At 51.4% G+C, this 22023-nt stretch overlaps 1 protein-coding gene across 5 annotated transcripts in view; it reads right to left on the minus strand.

Moving 5' to 3' along the window:
* Positions 1–19930: 19930 nt before the first annotated feature.
* Positions 19931–22023, minus strand: part of LOC308224353 (voltage-dependent R-type calcium channel subunit alpha-1E-like) — a gene marked incomplete at its 5' end in the record, with an annotated part of 94457 nt that continues 92364 nt past the window's right edge. For all 5 annotated transcript variants that reach the window (XM_080624172.1, XM_080624171.1, XM_080624169.1 and 2 more), the window contains 3 exons: positions 19931–20634; positions 21208–21401; positions 21509–21689. In XM_080624172.1, the coding sequence (XP_080480298.1) occupies positions 20095–20634; positions 21208–21401; positions 21509–21689 (915 nt within the window). In that variant the 3' untranslated portion in view covers positions 19931–20094. The remainder of the gene's footprint in view (positions 20635–21207; positions 21402–21508; positions 21690–22023) is intronic.

Below are 22023 nucleotides of genomic sequence, written 5' to 3' on the forward strand. Positions count from 1 at the left end.
TTTCAAGATGAAACTTGGCAGTCAGCATGCATTTCTTATTCAATAACAGACACAGATTCTGCACTTTAAAACTTGTGGTGGGTTCAGACCCAAGAGATTTTTTTTGCTTTCAAATCTACATTAAAATCACACATGACTTTTTTGTTTTTAAAGCAAAAGCTACAGCAGAAAACCCTAGGATGTTTATTAACAACAGCCAATTAGCTGCATATTGCCTGAGTGGCTCTCGTAGAAAGGGGTTTTATCAATAATAAATTCGTGGAAGCTGATGAATTTTACAGTGGGACAATTTGATATTGGGGAACCAGATTGCCCTGGATGCAAAACAAAAGTGAGGATGTGTGACTTTTTGTGTTTCTCTGGCAGTTTTCCAAAGCCAGCCCACATGAGCCCTGCCTGGTGGTTTTACTGTTTACCAGTCAGTTGGGGTTTGATGATGGGTCCCTGTGGGGTGAAGGACCTGAGAAGGACATTCATAAGCATTGCTGGATGAGAACCCTTGGCTGATCCTGCTCCCTCCAGGCTTCTGAACGCATCGCCTATTTCCCTGGAGGGAGGTGCGTCAGAGAAGAGGGAAATGTGCACATCAAATTTTAACTTTGAAGTGGGGGAAATGGTGGCAGATTTTTTCCTGGAGCTCCTTCTTATTCCCCCTTCTCACCCCAAATATCTTTTCAGACTTTTTAAAAGCTGGTTGGTTTGAGTATGCTCAGTTTGCTCAGACCACTGCCTTTGGGTAGCTTTTTGAAAAACATGAGAAATTAACATTTGAAAAGGTATTCCCACACACTCTTTGAGAAGGAAATGTGGCTTCCTTTTCCACCCACTTTATCACTAAGCGGCTTGGAGACAAATAATAGAGACTTTCATGGCCATTGTCGTTAAAAAAACGTCACCCAAGCTGGGGTAATCTCTCAAGGATGTCTTTGCTGAGATGAGAAATTGGACAGGGAGTTGCACCTAGATATCCACATATTGTCTCAGCTATTGTAGACAGTCGCCCACGGACCTCTGCTTCAAAGAGGAGGAAATGAGAGATGGAGAAAGTGAAGAAAGCCACGTCCAGAAACACTCACCTTTCAGCCAGTGCTGGCCCTACCTGGTCTCTGTCGCTGGACACCACAACAGCCACTGGCACTCCGTGAGGCTGGAGAATATGCTCTGGTTCCTTGTTGCCTGTTCTTCTTACACACATCTTTGGGTCCAAACACACAAGCAGGTTATTAGCAGCTTAAAGCTATCTGTATGGGCAGGTTGAGCCTGCAGTGTGCAGGGCAGCTTGCTTTAAATCACTAACCCTTTAAGCATCATCATGCAAACATGCAGGATTTGGATCTAGGACCTCAGTATCTTTCCTCAGACTGTACATCTTGTGCTGATGGACCAGCTTGCTTTGGAGTAGCATGGGGAAGGAACGAAAGGCTTTGCAGGAGGTATGTAGCTTGAGATACAAGGTTCAGGGAAGGGTCATGAGAAAGCTTTCTGGGTAAGAGGCTAACAGGTTAGGTGACTTACTGCACCAAGCATGGGGACAAAATTTAGACTGTTGGAGTGCAATATCTGGGAGCCAAAGCTCTCCTGAAGGGCCCACTTCAATGCAGCTTTAACCAGGTAACTGTGAGCAGTACCTTCACAGAAAATGAAAGAAAATTCAGATCCAGTTTGCCATCCAGGCCTCAGTGTTTTCTTGCCCATTTTTGCATGTGCACCAATCTGCCAAGCCAGATGTACAAATGTGTTGTGTCTGCAAACAGGCACTTGTATGGGGAAACACTGACGTGCGCGTTCCTGTGGGCAGGAAATTAGGTGCTGCACAGAGGCAGCAAGGAGAGATGGAGATGAGTGAAGCCTGGCCCCTCTCCCTGAGCACAAACTCCCTTCCTGTACTCCCTGACACCAAAAGGCTCAGATAACTAAGCTTAAGAAGACTCAGAAAGGTGGTCAGTGCTGCAGGACGTCCTTTCGACCTGTTTCCCCAGCAGGCTGAACCACCCTGCCTTGCTGGTGTTGCCATGGGGTTTGACAGGCTCCAATGCCTACCATGAAAGTCGTGATTGACTGTATCACATCCAAGGTGATGTGATTAGCTTGGATGTGAAATGAATCACATCATGTACTTACCTCATCTCACTTACGAATTCCTGCCTTCCCCAGGCTAAGAAAGGACACCCAAAGAAACAGGAAAGCTATATCACTCTAATCCAACATGCAACACTGTTTATCTTCTACTATCTATGAATAACCTTGTATAAGCCATTAAAAACAGGTGTAAAGTAATGCATTTGCTATGCTTTCACAAGCTAATTGGGAGCATTACAACAAATGATTATGTAATTAACCAGTGGTTCAACCCCAGTAGTCAGGTACTGTAATTCCAGCAGAACTACAAAGACTGTAACACTGACTCCTTTTAGAAGAAAGCATCATTATAATCTGAATCTCTGTTCTTAAAACAAATGTAATTCTCACAGAAACAGCAGTGGGAAGGGAGTGTTTTCCAGCTTGGAGTGCCCTAGAATTGATGATCTCCAAACATCAGCCCTGAGGGCTCCAGCAAAGCAGCCCTTAGGCTGTGCCTTTTGGCAGGGTGGGTAGGGGAATGGGTGAGATGGATTTCATCTGGAGAGCTGGATCTTCTCTGGAGCAAGCCTTAGCTGCCGGGTTGCTACACACAGCTGGTTTGGGCAGAACACAAAGAATTACTTAGAGAAAAGCAGGGAGGGGAGAAGAGAGACCTCTTAAAGCACATCTTTCTGTTCTCCTGGATATCCTCCTGGAGCCCCTGGTTAGAGTGATGGACAGCAGGACTAGCTCTCAGAGGGGAGAGGACACCAACTCCTGGTCAGGGTGGAAGACCCTTCATGGTGCCAGGTGCCACGATGGACTCAGTGCCAAAGGCCAGTTATGTCTGAGTCAGGGCCCAGTTCACGCTGCGTGGAAAACAGAAACACCTTAAAGTGTCCTAAAAACCCCGCAGAATCTGAGTATTAGCCTGCTCCAGCTTGGTCTGAATTTAGTAGCACCTGGAAAGGCCCAGGGTTGCTGAATATCAAGGGTGACATGCAGCAGAAGGAGCTGACAAACAGCTCCTTCCTGCAGCTCTGAGCACACTTTGATGCGCTGCTGTGTCTGATGCAGAGAATGCCGATCTGGCACTGAATTTCTCCTTTAAAATATTCCTCTCTCAGCTCCTAAAACATCACCCTCCTTCCCCAAAATAAACAAACAAGCTAGAAAGCTCACGAGCCTGGGAACAGGCTGCAGGCAGGAAGCTCTGCAAGATGACAGAGCTCCAGCATCCCACGAAGGCGGGGGCTTGTACATCCTTATGGCTCATGGTAGTTTCCGGACCCTTTGCATCACACCCCACAGCTCCCGCTCCCCCTGCACCACAGCTAGTGTGGAGGTGGCTCACATGTACATATACCCATAGCAATGTCACAGTGGATGCTGTCAGGATGCCAAGACAGGACTAGCACCAGCTGACCTCCAAGAGAGCTACGGTGCTGTAGAGCTGGTAGCTCACTGTGGAGACATGAAATCAGTGTTACTAACTCTGGGCAAGAATGACTGACCCCCTATTCAACACCACAGTGCTCCCCTCCATCCAGCTGGAACTGAAAGAAGGGCTGTGTAAGCCAGGCATTGAGACCTCACCAAAATTGAGGGAGCCAAGAAGGGGTCTGGTTGAGCACAGCTTCCACCTCTCATCAGCAAGGGCAGGATCAAGGGCTGCTAAGACTGCTCTCATCTGTGCTAAGGGCCAAGGCAGCTGAAACGTCTCTCCCTGCCTAAACCTCATCTGCCCTTTCTAGGTTTCTGCCTCCCTCCTTCCTCGAAAGCAATGAAGCAAAGTGAAAAACAGAGGCATTATTACAAACACTACCTGTTTCCATAGAGATTTGCTTATTAAACTACAGAAGACAAAGATGGAGGTTAGCAAGGAAAAAACCCTTGTGCATCACAAGTGATGTCTCCCCCGCCTGCATTCAGCAGCCTCCACTTTTCTGGATGGGGCTGAGTGGGGGTGCATGGCAAGACCACCAGCCCCCTCCACTGGACACAGGAGCTGGTGTCTTCTGCCACAGCAGATCTTCTGGCAGGTCCTGGCACCCTCTGTGGGGATACCTCCAAGTCAACCCACTCCAAAGCTCAAAGGTAAATGAGAGGAGCCCGGCTGTAAAACAGCAGGAGGATGAAAGGCAGAAATGACATCTTCTTAAGGGAGAGGATGAAAGTATGAAGTAGAAAGCTGCCATCACGCTGCTGCTGGCAAAGAGTGTGGGCAGCGCAGGGCCTGCTCATCTGGCAGACACAAGATCCTGCCCCACCCTGCAGCACAGAAGCTGCTGGGAGAAACCTTCCTGCATCCTTACCTGTGCTCAGCATCGCTCAGCCTGTGATTCACCAGCTGTGTTTGCTGTTCTGTGAGGGGCAGAACAGGGATCAGTGGTCATCTATGCCCAGCTCTCCCTTTGCAGGATGTTTGCTTATGAGAGCCTTGCTCATCTCTTCTCACGTACTTGACGCAAGCCAGGCCAGGTTCACCCCAGTACAACTCTGCCAGCACCAAAGGCATTATCAGCACAGTGAGGGCTGCTGCTTCTGCTTAACAAGGGAGCTTATAGAGAAGTTTCCTTGACCTTGCAGAATCCAGGATTTTTTTGTTCTCCTGGCAAATTGTGATGCCTGAAGAGGAGATAAAAGCAGAGACGCAATTAAATTCTCTTCTATTCACCTTTAATCAGCTCTCAGAGGAAACAGGCTCTGTAGAAAATATGTTGCAAATACTTGATTATTTCCACAGCTTTCCAGAAGAAAGAAGAAGTTGCAAGACAGATAAGCAGGGCAGAGGAGAAGGGAAGGAGAAGGCTTGCGGGACCCTACACAAGTGCCTGCCAACAACAGGTGATACTGGCTAAAACTGGGAAATAGCAGTGATTCCCCTCACCAGGTAGAGGGGTGGAGATATGCTGGTCCCACACATTTGGTAAAGTATATAAGGGGGTACAAGCAAAGAAATAAATAGATGATTGTTTCTTAGACTGTGATACATTGTCTTAAAGAGAGGCAACCAAACCCAGTCAATAAAAGAGGCCCATTGCCAGGGCAATGGCAGTGGGGTTGGGCTTCGGGATGCTGGCATCTGGCTATCAAGGCTGGACAGCCAAGGCGTGTGCCAAGGAAGAGGTGTGCTCATACCAGTATGGGGTCATAACCTACACTGCTTTAATTTGCACACCTACTCCTCAAAGCAGAGATCCTTCCTCTGCACATAGGCTGAACTTGTAACAGCTTCTGTCCAAATGTCCTGGTGTGCCTTCCAGGTGGTGGGTCAGCCTTCACCGTCACCACACCAACACTCTTCCAGCCACCCTGGAGCCCTTGATGTCACTTTGATCCCACTGCTCCTGGCAGACAGCATGGCAGCAGGGGTAAGCCCAACTGCTGCTAGTGCTACCCTCTGACAAGCATGTTTGCAGGCACACACCATACACAGAGGGGGAGAACAGTGATGTATCAGCTTTCCCCAACAGGCTGGGAAATTAAAATGCAAACAGGATTATTTGGTATTATCTTAGCTGGGCACACTGAGAAATCATCTGGCTTTCACATTCCTACAAAACAAGAGATGTTTTCCCCTGGCATGGCCTCACAGCAGCCTCTGCATTGCCTCTGTTTAAAAGAAAGAAATTCATCTACCCTTGGCTCAGACTTCAAGATCAGTGCCTGAGTAGACACACAGCAACAGATACCTGCAGAGCGATAGAGCATCACTGCAGGAAGGGCATGGACAAGCAGCTCTGCACATGCCTGCAGGCTCATGATGCCCACATAAGACAGCAGTGGCATCACAAGGAGCAGACCAGAAATTTTGGTCCTCCAGACGGCAGCTAGTACTCCCAGGGGATGAGAGCTATGAGTCTGGGTCATCTATCCGTGACAGTCCTAGCACTTAGCAGACACATGGGGACAGCTGGAAGTGCAGTAGACCAAAAGAAAGAACAGGTTTCATGTAAAAAAACCCAGGCATTATGTTCACTTGAACAGTTCAGCTGAAGTGACCAAAGCCCAATGGGAGCCACACCTGGATGAGCAGGTTGTCAGGCACACACTGTGATTGCTGCTGTGATTCAGCCCTGAGAGCTCCTCTTCCTGACTCAGTGCTGAAAGATCACTGTCAGAGAACTATCGGGTCCCTGCCAGAAAGCCAGTTATGAGACACTCATGCTGCTGCTGGAGAGCTTAGAAAATGCCAGAATCCCCTTTTACAGGGGATGCTTGCCCTGCTGCTCCATGAAGCCCCCACTGGGTGAGCTCACACATCTGCCAGGGCCTTGTGGAGCACCCTCAGTCATCTTTTTTAGCCACAGCTGAAATTAACAACAAAAGAGACAATTGCTGTGCAGCCTTTTTTGTTGTCTGGGGAAGCTGCACAAACCTCCATGTGACAGAAAAGCCACACGGGGCTTTTCTGACTGGGAAATGCTGCATGCATCTCCTGAGATGCAGACCCCTGTGACACCCCATGGTGTCCCAGATTTGGTCCAGATTTTGCTCCCAGATTTGACCAAGCCAGAGCATGGGCCGATTGCTCAGTGCACTTTGATTATCTGTGGAAAGATTTTTAATGTCATCAAAATGTCTTCGGCTGTACCCACCCCAGAGATCACCACACCAGCCAACACGAGGCACAGGCAGCCAACCAGGCATGCAAACAACCAGTCTGCAGGGAGCCAGCCCCATGCCAGGCAAGCTCAATCTGCAATGGGCAGGCAAGGCAGGCAAACACTGCCTGTGCAGCAAGCGAGCAAGCTGCCTGCAAGCATCTGCTCTCACCAAAAGTACACTCTGCACTCTGCGCCGCTGAGACCTCATGTCATGAGGTAACTCTTGTTTGGAGCCAGAGCCGGATGCTCAGGACCCAATAACCACCTCCAGAAAAGTCTCCTTCTTCCATGCATGAAGCTATTCATGCCTCCATAAAACAGGATTTTCTTCTCCCACCCTGAGCTGGGGGTTTCAGGGAGCAAAGGTCGTCTCCTCCTGCGTGTCCAGATGGCACCACCCCCAGGAGCCCCATCTCCACTGAGAAGCAAGATGTTACTGCAGCACATGGCAGCAGGGAGCCTGGGGCTTCTACACAGCATCAGAGGAGCACTGAGAGCACTTTTGGTGTAAAAGCGACAGTACCTTGCACACATCTGCCACCATTACCACGGGAGCCTCATGCATGAGCATCACAGCTCTATGAAGGTATGTGCAAGAGAAGCTGTTACGTTGCAGCTCCCTCCTTTTATTTTTTCTAGGAGCAGTTCATCCTCATGCTCCTGAGGACCATGTCTCTCAGGACAGGGCCTGTATGGGTCACTTCCAGCCTTGCTTTTGCTTTTACCCTCCCTTCCTTTCTACACCCATCACACATTTGATTGCACAGGGGCATTTAATCCTGCATTGCATCCTATTCGACCAGTGGCACTAAAGAAGTCAAGCCAAGCTGAGGTTTGTATTAATAGACCAAAACCCATTAAAAAATCCCACCAGCTAGTCCATCCCCCAGTTCACAAGCCACTACTTACAACCAGCACTACTGTGTTAACACCAGGAGAACTACTGGGTCTGCCAACTGCCCAGATTGTCCCAGCAGGTCAGAGATATAGAAACTCATGGCCATTTAGTGCATCCATTGCTGAGTACACCACAGGACCCAGGTTTCTTCCAGAGCCCTAGAAATGCATATTAAAATATGGCTGTTCAAGGGAGATTTTGCTATTCCCAGGCTCTAAACAGAACCACATTTCAAATCTGTCCCCACATGCCGCAGTATCAGGCACAAGGCACAAGGATAGGCATAAAATTCCAGCTGCATCTTGAAATAAATCTATATGCAGTTTTACCACTCGTCTCTCAGCTGTTCCTGTGGTCCTGCCATCATCTGTCTTGCTTCTCCGACTGCCAGGACCGAGGTGGGGCTGTGGATGCTGCCAGAAAATGACCCTGTTCAGAGTAAAACCTTTCTCTGAGGGTGCATGGGGGCTGCTGGAGCAAATGGTGAAGAACAAGGGAGCTGAGCAGGAGGAAGATGCCAAAGAGGATCCCCCTTGTCAACCCTGGCAAAAAGAAGCTCTTCCTCCTTCCTGCAGCATATCCTGGCAGGGGTCCATGGCATCAACACTGCCATGGGAAGGTTGGTGGCTTTGCCACCAGCATTACTATATGGCCTCTCAGCTTTGTGGCATCAGGGCATGGCTTTGTGCTGTAAGACCAGGCAACTCCAGACCCATCTATTCCAGGTACCTCATGGCAATACCACTGCATAAAATGCCTGCCAGCCTCCACATCACAAGGATGCCAACACACTGTGTCTTGGCTTCTTCTTCCATAGGTCACAGCCTGCAGGTGATGGGGTTTGCTCTGGCATTTCTGCTGTGCACATGGGAGCCCTGGCTTTGCTTTGGGCTTCTAGAGGTTATGAGGATTTACAGAGAAACATGAATTTATGGAAAAATACAAACACTAAATAAGCTCCCTCTGCCTAATCCTCTGCTTATAAAATAGAATCATAGAATCATAGAATAGTTAGGGTTGGAAAGGACCTTAAGATCATATGGTTCCAACCCCGCTGCCATGGGCAGGGACACCCCACACTAAACCACGTCACCCAAGGCCTCATCCAACCTGGCCTTGAACACCGCCAAGGATGGAGCATTCGCAACTTCCTTGGGCAACCCATTCCAGTGCCTCACCACCCTCACAGTAAAGAATTTCTTCCTTATATCCAATCTAAACTTCCCCTGTTTAAGTTTTAACCCATTACCCCTTGTCCTGTTACTACAGTCCCTGATGAAGAGTCCATCCCCAGCATCCTTGTAGGCCCCCTTCAGATACTGGTAGGCTGCTATGAGGTCTCCACGCAGCCTTCTCTTCTCCAGGCTGAACAGCCCCAACTTTCTCAGCCTGTCTTCATACGGGAGGTGCTCCAGTCCCCTGATCATCCTCGTGGCCCTCCTCTGGACTTGTTCCAACAGTTCCATGTCCTTTTTATGTTGAGGACACCAGAACTGCACACAATACTGCAAGTGAGGTCTCATGAGAGCAGAGTAGAGGGGCAGGAGCTATCAAGCTATCATGACAGGAGTTTGTCAGAAACAGAGGATGCAGCATTCTCCATCTGCAATATGTCTCCTTATGGCAGTGCTGACAAAATCAAACAACTTGTTCTACTATTTCTGTGAAATCCAGCCTGGGAGGTCTGTCCAGCCCTCCTGACCTCCAACTTCATGGCTAAAATAAGTTTTTCGTTGCTAGGAGAAGAGCCAGACTCGCTGCCAGCACTGCTGGAGCTTCTCTCCTGCCCCAGCCCTGCTGTGAGGGGCAGCATCCTCTCAGCTTGCCCTAGGCTGCAGTACTGCACAGGGGTGGCAGAGCCATCCTCCTGCACCATGAGTCAAGGGAAAGGGCAGAATTTGGAAAAAAAGCTTATTTTCTGGCCTGATTTCAGCCAGGAGATGATTGTAGAAAATCACTTATCTGCTTCCTTCCCAGACTGAAACCTGACCTGTTCTCATGCCCAGTAATAACATCTCCAAGTTAATTGACTGGAGCTGTAGTCATTTGTGTCCAAAAATATGGCTTAACCTCTTTCCCTTGATGCAGACCCTGGTCCAAAGGGTAGGAGCCTTGGTGGCAATGGGGGCAGAAGTGCAGCCCCAGCAAGCACAGCTCCAGCTAAAAGCCTCCTGATCCCTACCAGATAACCTTTGCAAGCAGAGGAAAAAGGGATTCTACAGGGGAAACTTTAAGAAACATGATTAAAGCATTCGGTCAGTGAAATCTTGGCAAGACCAGAGGAGCAATGTCCAGCCCACTAGCAATTGCTATTCTCAGCCCTATGATCTTGTGCTTCAGTTTCCCCACCTGCAAGGACCAGACCCAGGGACAGCGAAAACTTGTCCTGGCCAAAGGACAAACCCATCTCTGCAGTGACTGGCTGCAACTCGCCTATGAGAAAAGCAGGGAGACTAACGCAGCCACATAGCCACTGTTTAAGAAGTGGCTCGTAGGCCACAGCTGGGGACTGTAGCATCTCCATCCTCACAGCTGGGAATGGGCATTCAAGCTTAGAGCCCTCTGGCAGAGCACCTCATGGGAAGCCTGGGGGCATACTCAGTACCAGCAGCTCTATCTCACAAGCCTTGATGTGCCATGTGTGCATTGGCTGAAGGTGTGCGTGCATGCAGCAAGTGCAAACAGCAGGGCCTGGGAACAGCTAATCCCAGCAAAGGCTGCAGATTTTATCTGTAAAATCTCCTGCTACAGTCTCCTACAGCCTCCTTGCTTTGGCTGAATATTTTGAAGAGATCTTTCTAGCATGGGGGAATGTGATGGAGCTAGAGATTCAGAGGGCAGCAACAGCTTTACAGCCAGGGGCAAATAAGTAGTTGTAGAATAAGCCTGTGCTGGTTGTTATTGATGTGCAGCAGCCAGAGTCAGCAGCTAGCCCTAGCTTTGAGCCAGCTGTCTCCATCACCCCTTTCCTCAGGTAGGCATGCTAAGGGAGTGCACACAAAGGAGAAGCAAGTCTAGCAAAAGCTGCCTGCTGTCGCTGAGATGACTTTCCAGCCATTAGCTACTGCCACCAGAGCGTATCTCTAAAGTCCTTCCTAGGGCAAGGATCACTAAATCAAGAGCAATGCAGTAGAGGGGAAAAACGGCAAAGGAAATTAGGCAGGTCAGCCTCCTTTTGTCATGCAGATGATGGTGGGCTGCATCTGGAACAGCATGAACTTGGGTGAGAGTGGCCAAACAAGCTGCAAAGGTCTTTCCCCTGCCAGCTGCTGGGCTCTCCAGTACCCAGAGAGGCTTTCCTGCCAGGATGCTCCTGGGATGCGATGCGGAGGAAGGCCAGCCTTGCTCAGAAATGTCCCCTTGGGTATGTTTAAACACCCACCAGCTTCTCACAGACAGCGGGAAGAAGCCGATTGTGACAAGCATCAAATCTCTTTGCTAGTACAGGCTGAAAACCCGCTTGAGGAGTTAATGCAGGGAAAAAAGAGGCTAAGACAAGAACAGAGTGACGGCACATGTGACTGATAATCCCATCTGCCTGTTTCTCTGTCAGCCATGGGTCTTCATCCCCGCCAACACTGCTGAGAAGTTGCAGGCACAGAAGAACAAGCTGGTTCTCTGAAGCACCAGTCTGCTAAGCTCAGGGTGGGAAGATGTCCCTCTTCTCAAACCAGGTGAAGCAGAGATTTGCCAATACTCATTACAGAAATGTCCACTACCAACAAAGAGGAGCAGGTGGCCATGGGTGGTTTCTCTGCCTGGCTTGCACCTTCCATTGCTCTTCTTCCCTGCAGCCTGGCCTTATGGGTCATCTTCCACCCCTAAGTGATCACTGAGACCTGGGGACAAAGATGTTTGTCCTTGCATCCATGATGCGACATGCGTGGCTGGAGAGAGCAGGCATCTGGGGACATGGGGACCACAGGAAAGCCTCTGTTCCCAGGGCTGGTGAGGATAGCCTGAGCTGTGGGTAGCAGACTGGCTGTGACCTGAGGCTGTGTCCTTGAGAGAATGCAAGGATTCATGGCCTGTCCCACTGCCCCCCCATCCCCATCGCACCCCCTCTGCTTTCACTTCTGCTGCAGAAAGCAGCTGTAGCTATTCCTACTTGGAGGTGTAAGACAAGGCTGTGCCAAGGGGCAGGGGAGGCTTTGCTAGCTCACAGCTCCTTCGCACAGCTCACACTGGTTTCCTAATGCACTCCTAGCTGCTAAAAGAGGTGAGGCTTGCTGATACAGCACAAAGTCACATGCTGGAGGAAGCATGGGACAAGCTGGAACAGGTCCTTAAAAAATTATGGCTGTGTAAATGAAGCCCACCCTTTGATCAGGGATTAAAAATTAGCAATGAAATCAGGCCATCTGCAAGCCCCTGTCAACACTTCAGGGGCCAGCTGGGAGCTGTGGCTCTGGCTGAAGGTTCTGAACACTCCATGCTTCACCTAGAAGTCCCAGAGGTGTGACACTGAGGCCTGAAGCCTGTGTGTTTGCCCAGACACCATAGGATTAAACTCTGCTGGGAGGTATAACCCTTGGACTCATTTTGTCCTTCTGCTCCTCCCCTTTTGGAAAGGTAAAAACTCCACATCATTTATGATGCAGATGTGTGAAAATCAATCTGAAAATCACATCATCTATGGCAGATTGCTCCGTAAATTGACTGACTGTGTCCAGGGGAGCACGTGTGGGAGGGAGAGAGAGTGCCTAGGTTAGGCCTGGCTTCAGCAAACAACTGCACATCCTTAACCCTTTTCCTTATTCCTTCTCCCTTGCACCCCAAGCAGCACTCAGGCCTCTGCTGAAGTCTGCTGGAGCAGCCTGCCAGGTCTGTCACATCCATGCCCTGGTCCCTGTGGCAGCTTGCTTGTACACTGGACCACTGAGGAGACATCCAGTGCTCAGCCCTGTATCAGCTTTGAGCTGAGTGTTCTGGGTGATTCTGGCTGCAGCTCACCTCTCATGGATTTCCAGCCACTGACCCAGACCTCCCAGCACCCAACTGCACGTTGCCAGGGCCACCTGGAGAGCCCTGCTTTGGTGAGAGAAAGATAGCAGCTGGGGAAGGGGAGCAATTAGTACTTTCTGCATTCATTTAAAAGGCAGAATTGTGTTGATTTGTTGGTTGGGGTTTTTTAATATATTTTTTATTTTATTATCAACACAGAAATAGCAAAGGCAAATGAACAGTGGGCTTTTTCCCACTCTGTGGCATTTAACCAACAGATGGGGTGGTGGGTACCGAGACAAGTCAAGTCTACTGGCGAGACAGGCGTGAGACTGAGTATGCCCATTGCTTGCTCTCTGCTGCCTATAAAGCCAAAGGTGACACAACACAGCTCCCAAAAATCTCCTGGGAGACAGTATTTGCCAGCTTGCCCTTCTGTGCACTAGAAGGGGGCAGTTTCCAGGGTGGCCCATGGTATTTCGCCTGCTTGCATGGGGTCTGGCAAAACCAGCCACTGCAGATGTGCAGCACTACAGCACCGGGTGAGGAAGATCAGTGTCAAGAAACATAAATAAATGAGAAGAATAAAAAGTAAGGTTGCTGAGCCAGGCCAGGCTGTTCAAGCCCTTCAGGGAGGACAACCCTCATGAGCACGTCCCACTTCCCTGGGGAGCCATGCTGCTGCTGGAAAGAAGCTTCAGATGCATGTGCTTGCTTGTGGATGGGGGATGCTCATCCATGGGGGGATGCTTGCCTGGGGAACTATCAGTGCTGACAGCCCATGAGCCAACAATGCCACGTGGCTCCCAGCATGAGTAAGCACCAGCCCCACTTCAGAGCCCCCCCACATCCTTGGCACCAGGAGAGCGCAGTTCTGAGTATCACTGGAGGAATGAAAGGGAAGGGGGGATGAAAGCCACCCTCAGAATCTCCTCTCTGAGCTATTGGCTGTCTTCTCAGAGGGAGCAACCCCCTGCCTGCCTGCTCAGCCTTGTACATACAGATTTTCAACACCTTGTTGGGTCTGGAAAAAAGAAGAAAAAAGGTTTTATTCTTTCCGGTTTCCCAGTCTCACCCTCTTGTTCCTTTCACCACCAGGGGCTTGGGTTTGACTCCAACATAGAATCATAGAATAATAGCAAGGTTTGGGTTGGAAGAGACCTTAAAGATCAGAGTTCCAACTCCTCTGCTACAGGCAGGGACACCTTCCACTACAGCAGGTTGCTCAAAGCCCCATCCAACCTGGCATTGAACGCTGCCTGGGATGGGGCAGCCACAGCTTCTCTGTGCAACCTGTTCCAGCCCCTCACCACACTCATAATAAAGAACTTTTTCCTAATGTCTAATTTAAATTTCCCCTCTGTCAGTTTAAAGACATCCTCCTTTGATTTTTCAATACATGCCTTTGCAACCCCCAGGGTTGCACAATTGCTGGCATCCTGCCTTAAAAAGAATTTGGGGAGTCCTTACTGAAGAGCCAGTGCCCACAGAGTTGCGGATGCACCCAGTACCATGTGCCTTCATTTGGCTTTGCAGGGGGCAGTAGGAGGAAAGCAGAGCAGAGACAGAGAGAAAAAGTCTGATAAGATGAGGGCTGTTCCTGGGAAGGGTCTCTTTCCAGGAAGAAGATCCAAGTAGCAGGGTGATGATTTGTAGCAGTCCCAGAAAAAGCACTGTTTCTATCCCCCAGGTGCCTGGATGCAGGACAAGATGTGCACTACACTGGCTGTGATGCCAGTAACTGCAGGCAGGGACTACTTCCATGACCCTGGAGCCTGCAAGATTTCTGAGCAGCCCCACTGGGATCTGGGGCTGCAAGGGTCCTGGAGTATCCATGGGCAAGGTGAGGGGAGCACACACAGGACAAGTTTTGGTGCTTCTGGTGGCCCCATTCCCCACAGTGTCCCAAGCCTTGGTGAGCGCTTCTGCCAGCCACACACCAGCATCATCTGTTCCTGGGGTACTTTTGTTCCCAATTTATCCCCTGTCTCCTGGAGCTATTATAAGCAGGTACATCTGCATTGCCATTGTTATTCAGATGATGTACAGATAATTTTAACCTTTCTGTTCCATTTGTCAAGGGGCTTTTTTTAGCCTATATGCCTGCCAGGCAGAGTGCTGGCTCTTCAACAACGAAGGCTCCCTGTTTAGCAGCACCAGTTTCCCTTGCTATGATGAAGCTCTGCCTTATCTGCATTGCACTGGGTATAGTTAGCATGGCCCCAGATAAGTGTGGGATTTGGGGAAAGATAGCAGAGGAGGTTAAGCGTTCAAGCTTGTTACATCCGTCGCTCATCCTGGCACCAGCCTGCCCGGCAGAGCTCTGTGGCATGTCCATTGGAGACTTGCCACACTCAGTCCCAATTTCAAAGCCTTTGGGGCAGTTCATACTTAAGACACTCACTTCAAAAAAAGTTAATACAGGTCTTCTGGCTCTCACAGGAGGAGAAAGTCTTCTCCTTAAACTGCTTCCAGTGGCGGTGCAGAGCCCTCAGTGATGAAGAAGGCATCACCTTCTTCAGAAGGCTTTCCCCACAGCCAGGGATGCAGATCACTTATTCAGCTATAAAATGAGAATGTGCTTCCCAGGCTGAAAAACTGCTGGGCTTTGCCTCCAGGCCCTGGTTGTCACTATATCCATTGCCTGGCCAAATGCCCTGAAAGCTGGGCCATCTCCTGGGTAATGTTCTTATGGAACTGCACACTTCCCACCAAAAACATGCTTTCTAGCACTTAGTGAGCCAAAGAGTTGCAAACCACACCTGACAGCATCTGGGAAATAAAGGAAAAGATGCGCAAAGTGAAGAGCAACAAAAAGCCAGTTCCTACAGGTCATAACATCTGGGTTTGGTCCTTGGTGGCACCATGCAGAGAGGGGCAGCAGCACATGGGAGACACACAGCATAAGCTTAGCTCAAAGCAGTTCAGATGAGCAGAGCAATTGTTTTCATCCTTCCCTGAGCTCTTCCTGGCACAGCACCTTCCCATCACCGGGAAAGAAAAGGAAGAGTGCTGTTGAAAAGCTATAAAATATCCCTGTCACCCATGCCCAGCCTGCAGACTGCCATAGGCTGCTGACTCGCCTCTGACTGCTGGAGAACTTTTTGTACTTTAAACGGCTCTGCAAAAAAAGAAATATAAGACCTGACTTCAGCATCTTTGCTTGACAACTCACCAGTGAGCTTTGGACCAGGGAACAGAATCTGAATCCACTTGACACCTTCCTGGCGCAGGCGTGAAGGAGGTATCCAAGCTGTTTGAATCCCTCAAAGACCCGGATCCCACAGGTTTTCCAAGCCGTGGGTTTACAGGCTGGTGCTCCCTTGCATTTCTCCAGCAACACAATGTCACCACAATGCTCTTGACTTCACCATGCCAGTTTGCTGCGGTGCTGCTCTTAACAGCTCCTCAGGCTCTTGGCCCCAGTCCCCTTTGTCCCCCCAGACCCCTGGTGCTCCCCAGCTGGCATGTCTGGAAGCAGCCAGGCATGAGCCACAGCTTCCCCAGGGAGACAACCCTTCCCAAACTTGCTCCCTGCCTCTCCTACAGCCCCCTACCCTGCCTGGGGACCATAGGGATGCCAGGGCAGCACTGGTAAGGGACAGTCCTCATGCTCATGCTGGGGAACACCCCATCCCACATGATGGGGCTGAACAGCACAAGCTGTGTGCCACCTCCTCCCTGCCATGGAGGCCTTTGGCAAGAGTCCAGCATCTCACCAGTGGTCCTCACCAGTGTAGGGCAGTGACAACAAGATGGAGTCTGCAGCAGTTCTTTACAACAAGGTTTTATTTTTCTTTCGTTTTGACAAAAAACATCGAAGTTGTACACTGCCGTCAGTCAGTTCGGTTCCCTGTTTGGGTCCGAACGAGCATGTTATGTTACAACATCCACCCCAGTGCCTGGGGTATGAAGGCAGAGAATTTCACACCCACCCTCCCTTGGCCACAGGAGCCACCAGTCCCACATGTGGGAGGCTCTGTCCTTTGAGGCCTCACAGGACAGGATGATGGTGTTGGGACAGCCAGCCTGGAGGGGACAGCAAGGTTCCATGCTCCAGGGCTGCCTTATCTCTCTGCACACCTTCTGCTACCCTCCCAGGAGCTTTGCAGGGCTTTGATCCCAGCACCAAACCAGGAGCTAGTTGCATGCAACTCGTGAATTCCTGCCTGGGCAGCAGCTTGTCCTGTGCAAGCAGATGCTGAAACATGTCCCCCTCCCTCTCTCATCCTCCCTCCCGTGGTCAAACACAGCCAGTAGCCACCATCAGTGACTGAAGTGGCAGATCCCTGATGTCCAGGAGGTGAGAGAGATGTGCAAAAAGCCACAGACGAGATCGTACAGCAGCAAAGTGAGTCCAGCATCTTGCTGCAATGGGGCCTCAGGTCTGTTTTTCCTTCCCCCTTAGCGTAGTCTTTTCCATAGTTCTCCTGGGGGTTGTTTTTGGTTTCAGAGACATGCTTTGGAGGTGCCACCTTGTCCCCTGGGTCCTTGCCTGCACTTCCTGCTGCTGGAGTAGGACTGCTGGCTATTGCGAGATAGACAGGATCAGCTCATTTTTGGGTGCCCAAGGGACAAAAAGAGGCTGTTTAGCTTCATACAGTTTCTGTGCATTAGTAAAACACAGGGCTTACATGCCAAAAAGCTCAGGTTTGGACACCAAAGCCCACTGCCACATGTGGGTGCATGCCGCAGGGCTCTGCTCCATCCCATACCAGCACTACACTGCAGAGCATTGCCACACACTGGGGCCAAAGAAACAAAAACACCCAAAGCTTGAAAACTGCCCGAAACGTGCCCACCCTTCAGGAGTATCCCTCCCTCCCACCCAACAGGCACAGACACAAAAAGCCACCTCCTCTACTCCCTGCAGGCTGTTACTCACAGCCTGGCTATTATCAGACACCTTTCTGCATTTAGAAGCAGCACCTATATTTAGAGCACGCACAGCATCGCCTGCCCTGGCCCCCAGCACCACTGCACCCCTGGCCCCAAGACCTATGTAGTCCTGTGCTGCCCATCAGGACTGACTCCCCCAAACTCCAGCACAGGCAGCAATGCTCCAGCAGCTTCAGTTTGAAGCCACAAACCGCTCATGGATGGCTGGAGGTGGAGTGGTGATGCTCAGAAGGGGACAGGAGATGCCCATATCACATCAGCCAGCACCAGAGACCTTCCCGGCAGCTGCATGGGGCACAGCTTACCCCCTTGCACCGAGATGGGGGATGCTGAAGCTGAGACAGAGCAATGGAAAAACTTCTGGGGTAATTTTTGGATCCTTTAGCAGCTGGAAATGTCTGTTTAGGAAGCACATGGAGAGCAGGGACAGCAGAAGTGCCACCAACCAGCAGGGACCAATCAAGGGAGTTGGAGATTTTGCCCCATAAGTGAGATCTGCTCCTTGGTTGTGCAGAGGGCAGCCTGACCACTAGAAAAAGGGGTTTTGGGCCATGACCGACCCCAGGAGCTGCCGGTCTTTGGAGCTGGTGGGATTTGCTTCTGGCAAGCAGAGCTCCTCTGGAGGAGCTCACAAAGCGATTGGGGCAGGGACTGATCTGCACATACACGAGCAGAGCAGTCTGTGCTCAGAGCATCTTTCAGTCAGGAGAAGATATGGGTTAGTTATCCAGGACCAAAGCAAAGTCTGTTTAAAGCTTTGCTTGGGGCTGGAGCAGCCCCAAAGACCCAGAACACAACAACCTGCAGCAGTGCAAAGCCATGGGCAGGAGGAAGGGTAGAACGAGAGCTGCACCACCTCCCCCTGCCCAACATCCCATCTCCACGCACATGGCCATGCCTGGTCCACCTACACCAACCAGACCCTCAGCCCACAGAGCAAGCCCTTCCCTGAGGCTCCAAAGGCACAGCACCCTCCATCTCCCCAGGACCACACTTGGGCTGATGATGGACATGACTCACAGCAGAAACATGCCAGTGATTGCCAGGGTGGACCACCCATCACCACAAGGCGACCATCATCTCTCCAGGCTGGCAGCCAAAGCATCACACCCACAGCCAAGGGTGCACATGGATCATTAAGAGCTGATAGCACATAATTACCAGGTTAACTAATGACGAATGCTAGAAGGTGGCCCTGTACTGCATTTTCAGTATTTTCAGTAGAAGAGAGCCACCCTGCTCAACCCCTAGACCACATTCCTCTCTCAAAGCCCCACTGACTCTCAGACATCCGCCTGCCCACTGTGCCAGGGCCATAGGGTTTGCAAACCCAGCCAACCCCACAGCAGCCCCCTCTGAAGGGGTTGCCAGGCACTGGGAGTGGACAGGGGCCATGGCTGCAGGGGAAACTGAGTCAGAGGACGTGCTAAAGCCAGGTTACTCTGCCAGGAGTACAGAGCTTAGGGTACAGACAAGCAGACACAACATCTTCTCTCCCCAGCAGACGTATCTTCTTTTCCTGGGAAAACACAGCAAAGAGGTTTGCCATCACCCCCTTGGCACCTCTGGTGCCAAGCGAGCCATACCCCCAGGGACAGCCCTGTCCTTGCCCCTTGGGCAGTCTACTCCCACAGACACTGCTTGGTACAGCCAGCAGTAGGGCTGCCAAAAGACCCCTCAGCATGGCCACCTCTGGCAGACAAAACGCAACTCCCACCACTGGAAACATGGGGGATAGGGTGAGGAGAGGAGGGCAATGTTCCCAATGCTCTGCTACAGTGATGGGTACACAGCAGCGTCCCTGGGTAGGCTTGGTCCTGCCACCAACAGAGTGTGGGAAGTAAAAACCCCAAGGGACTCTCCAACATTTTCAGATGACTAAAACAAATCCATGTATGTGTATATCTTTATATATACAGCATATAAATATATATACACACACATACTGTATATACACACACAGGCACACCTAGAGTTCTCCATATATAAATAAATATATGTTGGTAGGAGACAGGATACATTCGGCAGCACTGAGTCCCCCCGCCCTGCTCCTGCCTGCCCCAGCACAAACCAGGTGGGTTCTCTTTTGCCTGCCACATCCTTGGCAGGCAGAGCCACTCTAGTCTGCCTGGTGCACCCCAAATTCTCAGCCCTTGCACCCCTCTATCACACTTTGCCCTTTTTCCATGCTGGAAGAGACCCCTGGGGAGGGAAATTCAAAGCCACAGCAGCATGAGCCCAAGCTACAGAGCAAAGTGGGCTCCTGGTACCCCCCTGTTGGGACTCTCCAGCCTCAGGGAGCAGAAAACCATCCGGGCAAGCCTTCCCGGGGGTCCTGCTTGGGGCAGGGAGTGGGGCTGCAGCTGGGGGGAATCTCATGTTCCCCCGAGAATAGGTACCCGACTGGGTCACTCTGCTGCCCATCAAATGCTTCTCTGTGCAGAAAAAAAAAGTGATAGTAATAAATGAAAGTCGACAGATTTTAATTTTTTTTTTGCACAAAGACTTTTTTTTTTCTTTCCTCTTCTTTTCCCCCCTCCATTCCGGTCAGTTTGGTTTTCTCCTTTTCCCCTGCATTTGGTTTTGGTTTTGTTTCATTCCCAGGCGTGGCAAAGAGCATGCATTGGAGAGGGGCAGGGCAGTGGTGGGAAGGGGAGATCTGAGATGGGGCGGGGGCAGCTTCTAGCACTTGTCATCTTCCTCGGTGTCGCTGAGCACATCGATGCTGGCCCCGCACATCATGCCTTGCCCTGCCCCTCGCCTCCGCCGCCGGTAGTGCCCGTTGGGCATCTGCCAGCTGTGCCGCAGCGGCGGGGCTGAGCCGATGGTGTTGGAGCGGCCGAGGCTGGTGGCGACGGCCGCCTCGAAGGTGAGCGTCTCCTCCTCACCGCAGTCTGAGGCGTGTGAGTCGTCATGCAGGGCCAGGTAGGGTTCGGAGATGTAGCGCTGTGGGGTGGACTGTCGGCTCTGCTTCCCCACTGGGGAACTGGAAGACTCGGTCAGGCAGGCAGTGTTGGGCTCCAGGGTGGAGGAGAGGAGCGGAGACCCTCCCTCGCTCTCCTCAGCGGGTGGTGAGGCATCTCCGGTGTGCCGCAGCATGGAGGCATAGGAGAGGAGGGGACGCGGCTTGGGGGGCACCGGTGGGAGCTGGCGGCGGCCTCGCCGAGGGGTGCTGGTGTCCGAGATGGAAGGGATGGAGCTTTCGCTCAAGGACCCCATTCCCTGCAATGCACCAAGACACGTTGGGAAATACAGGTGTGACAAGCAGCACCGTGTACCCAGTCTGCCCCCCACTCAGCCTGGGGTCTCCAGAGCATCCTCCAGCTTGGATGAGGCCCTGCTGAATCTTTGCCTGCCCCATCCTGGCCTCAGGATCTGTTCCAGGGACAAGGATGGTATCTGTGTTTTTGGCCAAAAGTAGTAAGTACCTACAAACCTGTTGCAGCAAGAGCTAATAGCTCACCAGCTGCTGATCCCTAAAGGCAAGATCTCCATGGTTTCAAGCACACTCAAGCACTGGCATCCCCAAGTTTCTGTAGCTGGGACACCTTGACCTTGGCAGGGAGTGCATGCCACAGTGATGAGAAGATCAGTGTGGAGATTCACCCCTCTCCACAAATGCCCTGCAGGGTGCCCAAGGAGCCCCAACCTGCCCAGCTCACAGGAATGTGGAGGTGCCACCACAGGGAGGAGTGATGGTGCAAAGCTCCCAGAGTTGGGGCTTATCATCCCGGTTCTGACAAGGAGTTTTTTCTACATCTCCTTTTGTGCTTAGGAAGGGTTTTGGTCACCCACCTGCCTGCTGGGTGTCTGCGACCTGCCCTCGCTGGGTGATCGGGACTCACGCCGCCGCTCTGGTGACTCGTCTTGTGCCTGGGGACTCCTCTCCTCAGAATTGCAGCGGGAGATGTCAGGGGACAGCAAGTGCTTGCGCTCTTTGGATCGTCCCCTCTCCCTGCCACCTGAGCGATGCCCATCGGACCGGTGGCCTGCAGAACATCTCCATCAGTCCCCCCTGTCCCCTCCCCAGGAGTAGGGGATGCTTAGCTGGGGGGTTTGGCATTGGTGTGGGATGGGACCACCCGCCCTTGCTCACCCGAGTCAGTGTTGAGACGCCGGGCAGAGAGCTGGAGTGAGGAGTGGTAGCTGCGCCGGCGGGACTTGTAGGTGTTGTCGCTGCTGCGCTCCATGGAGAACTCATCCAACCAGGAGCTGTTGGGGCGCTTGTCCCGGATAGTGGAAAATGATCGCCGCATCGAGCTGGTGTCTGTCACCACCTGCAAGCAACCCCAGCCCGCCGGGAGAGGGGGTTAGTGCCAGGCAGAGCTGTGAAGGGATAGCAGCCAAGCAATTACCAGTTCATCCACTATCACTGGCACACCAGCCTCCAGGACAGGGAGATTTGGGGTGAGGGGGGCAGCATAAATCAGGGTTGGGAGGAAAGTGGGATTTAGCCTTCATGCTCATGGGCTTCCCTTCCCCAACTGGCTTGGAATCATGCTCCACAAGAAAAGCCAGTGACCACCATTCAAGCCAAGGCACTGTGTGCTGAGGGAAGAGCAGCAGCATCCCACCCAAGGTGTGGGGACATGAAGGGTACCAAACCATTGC

Source organism: Psittacula echo, assembly GCF_963264785.1.
Source record: "Psittacula echo genome assembly, chromosome: 7".
Lineage (NCBI taxonomy): Eukaryota > Metazoa > Chordata > Aves > Psittaciformes > Psittacidae > Psittacula > Psittacula echo.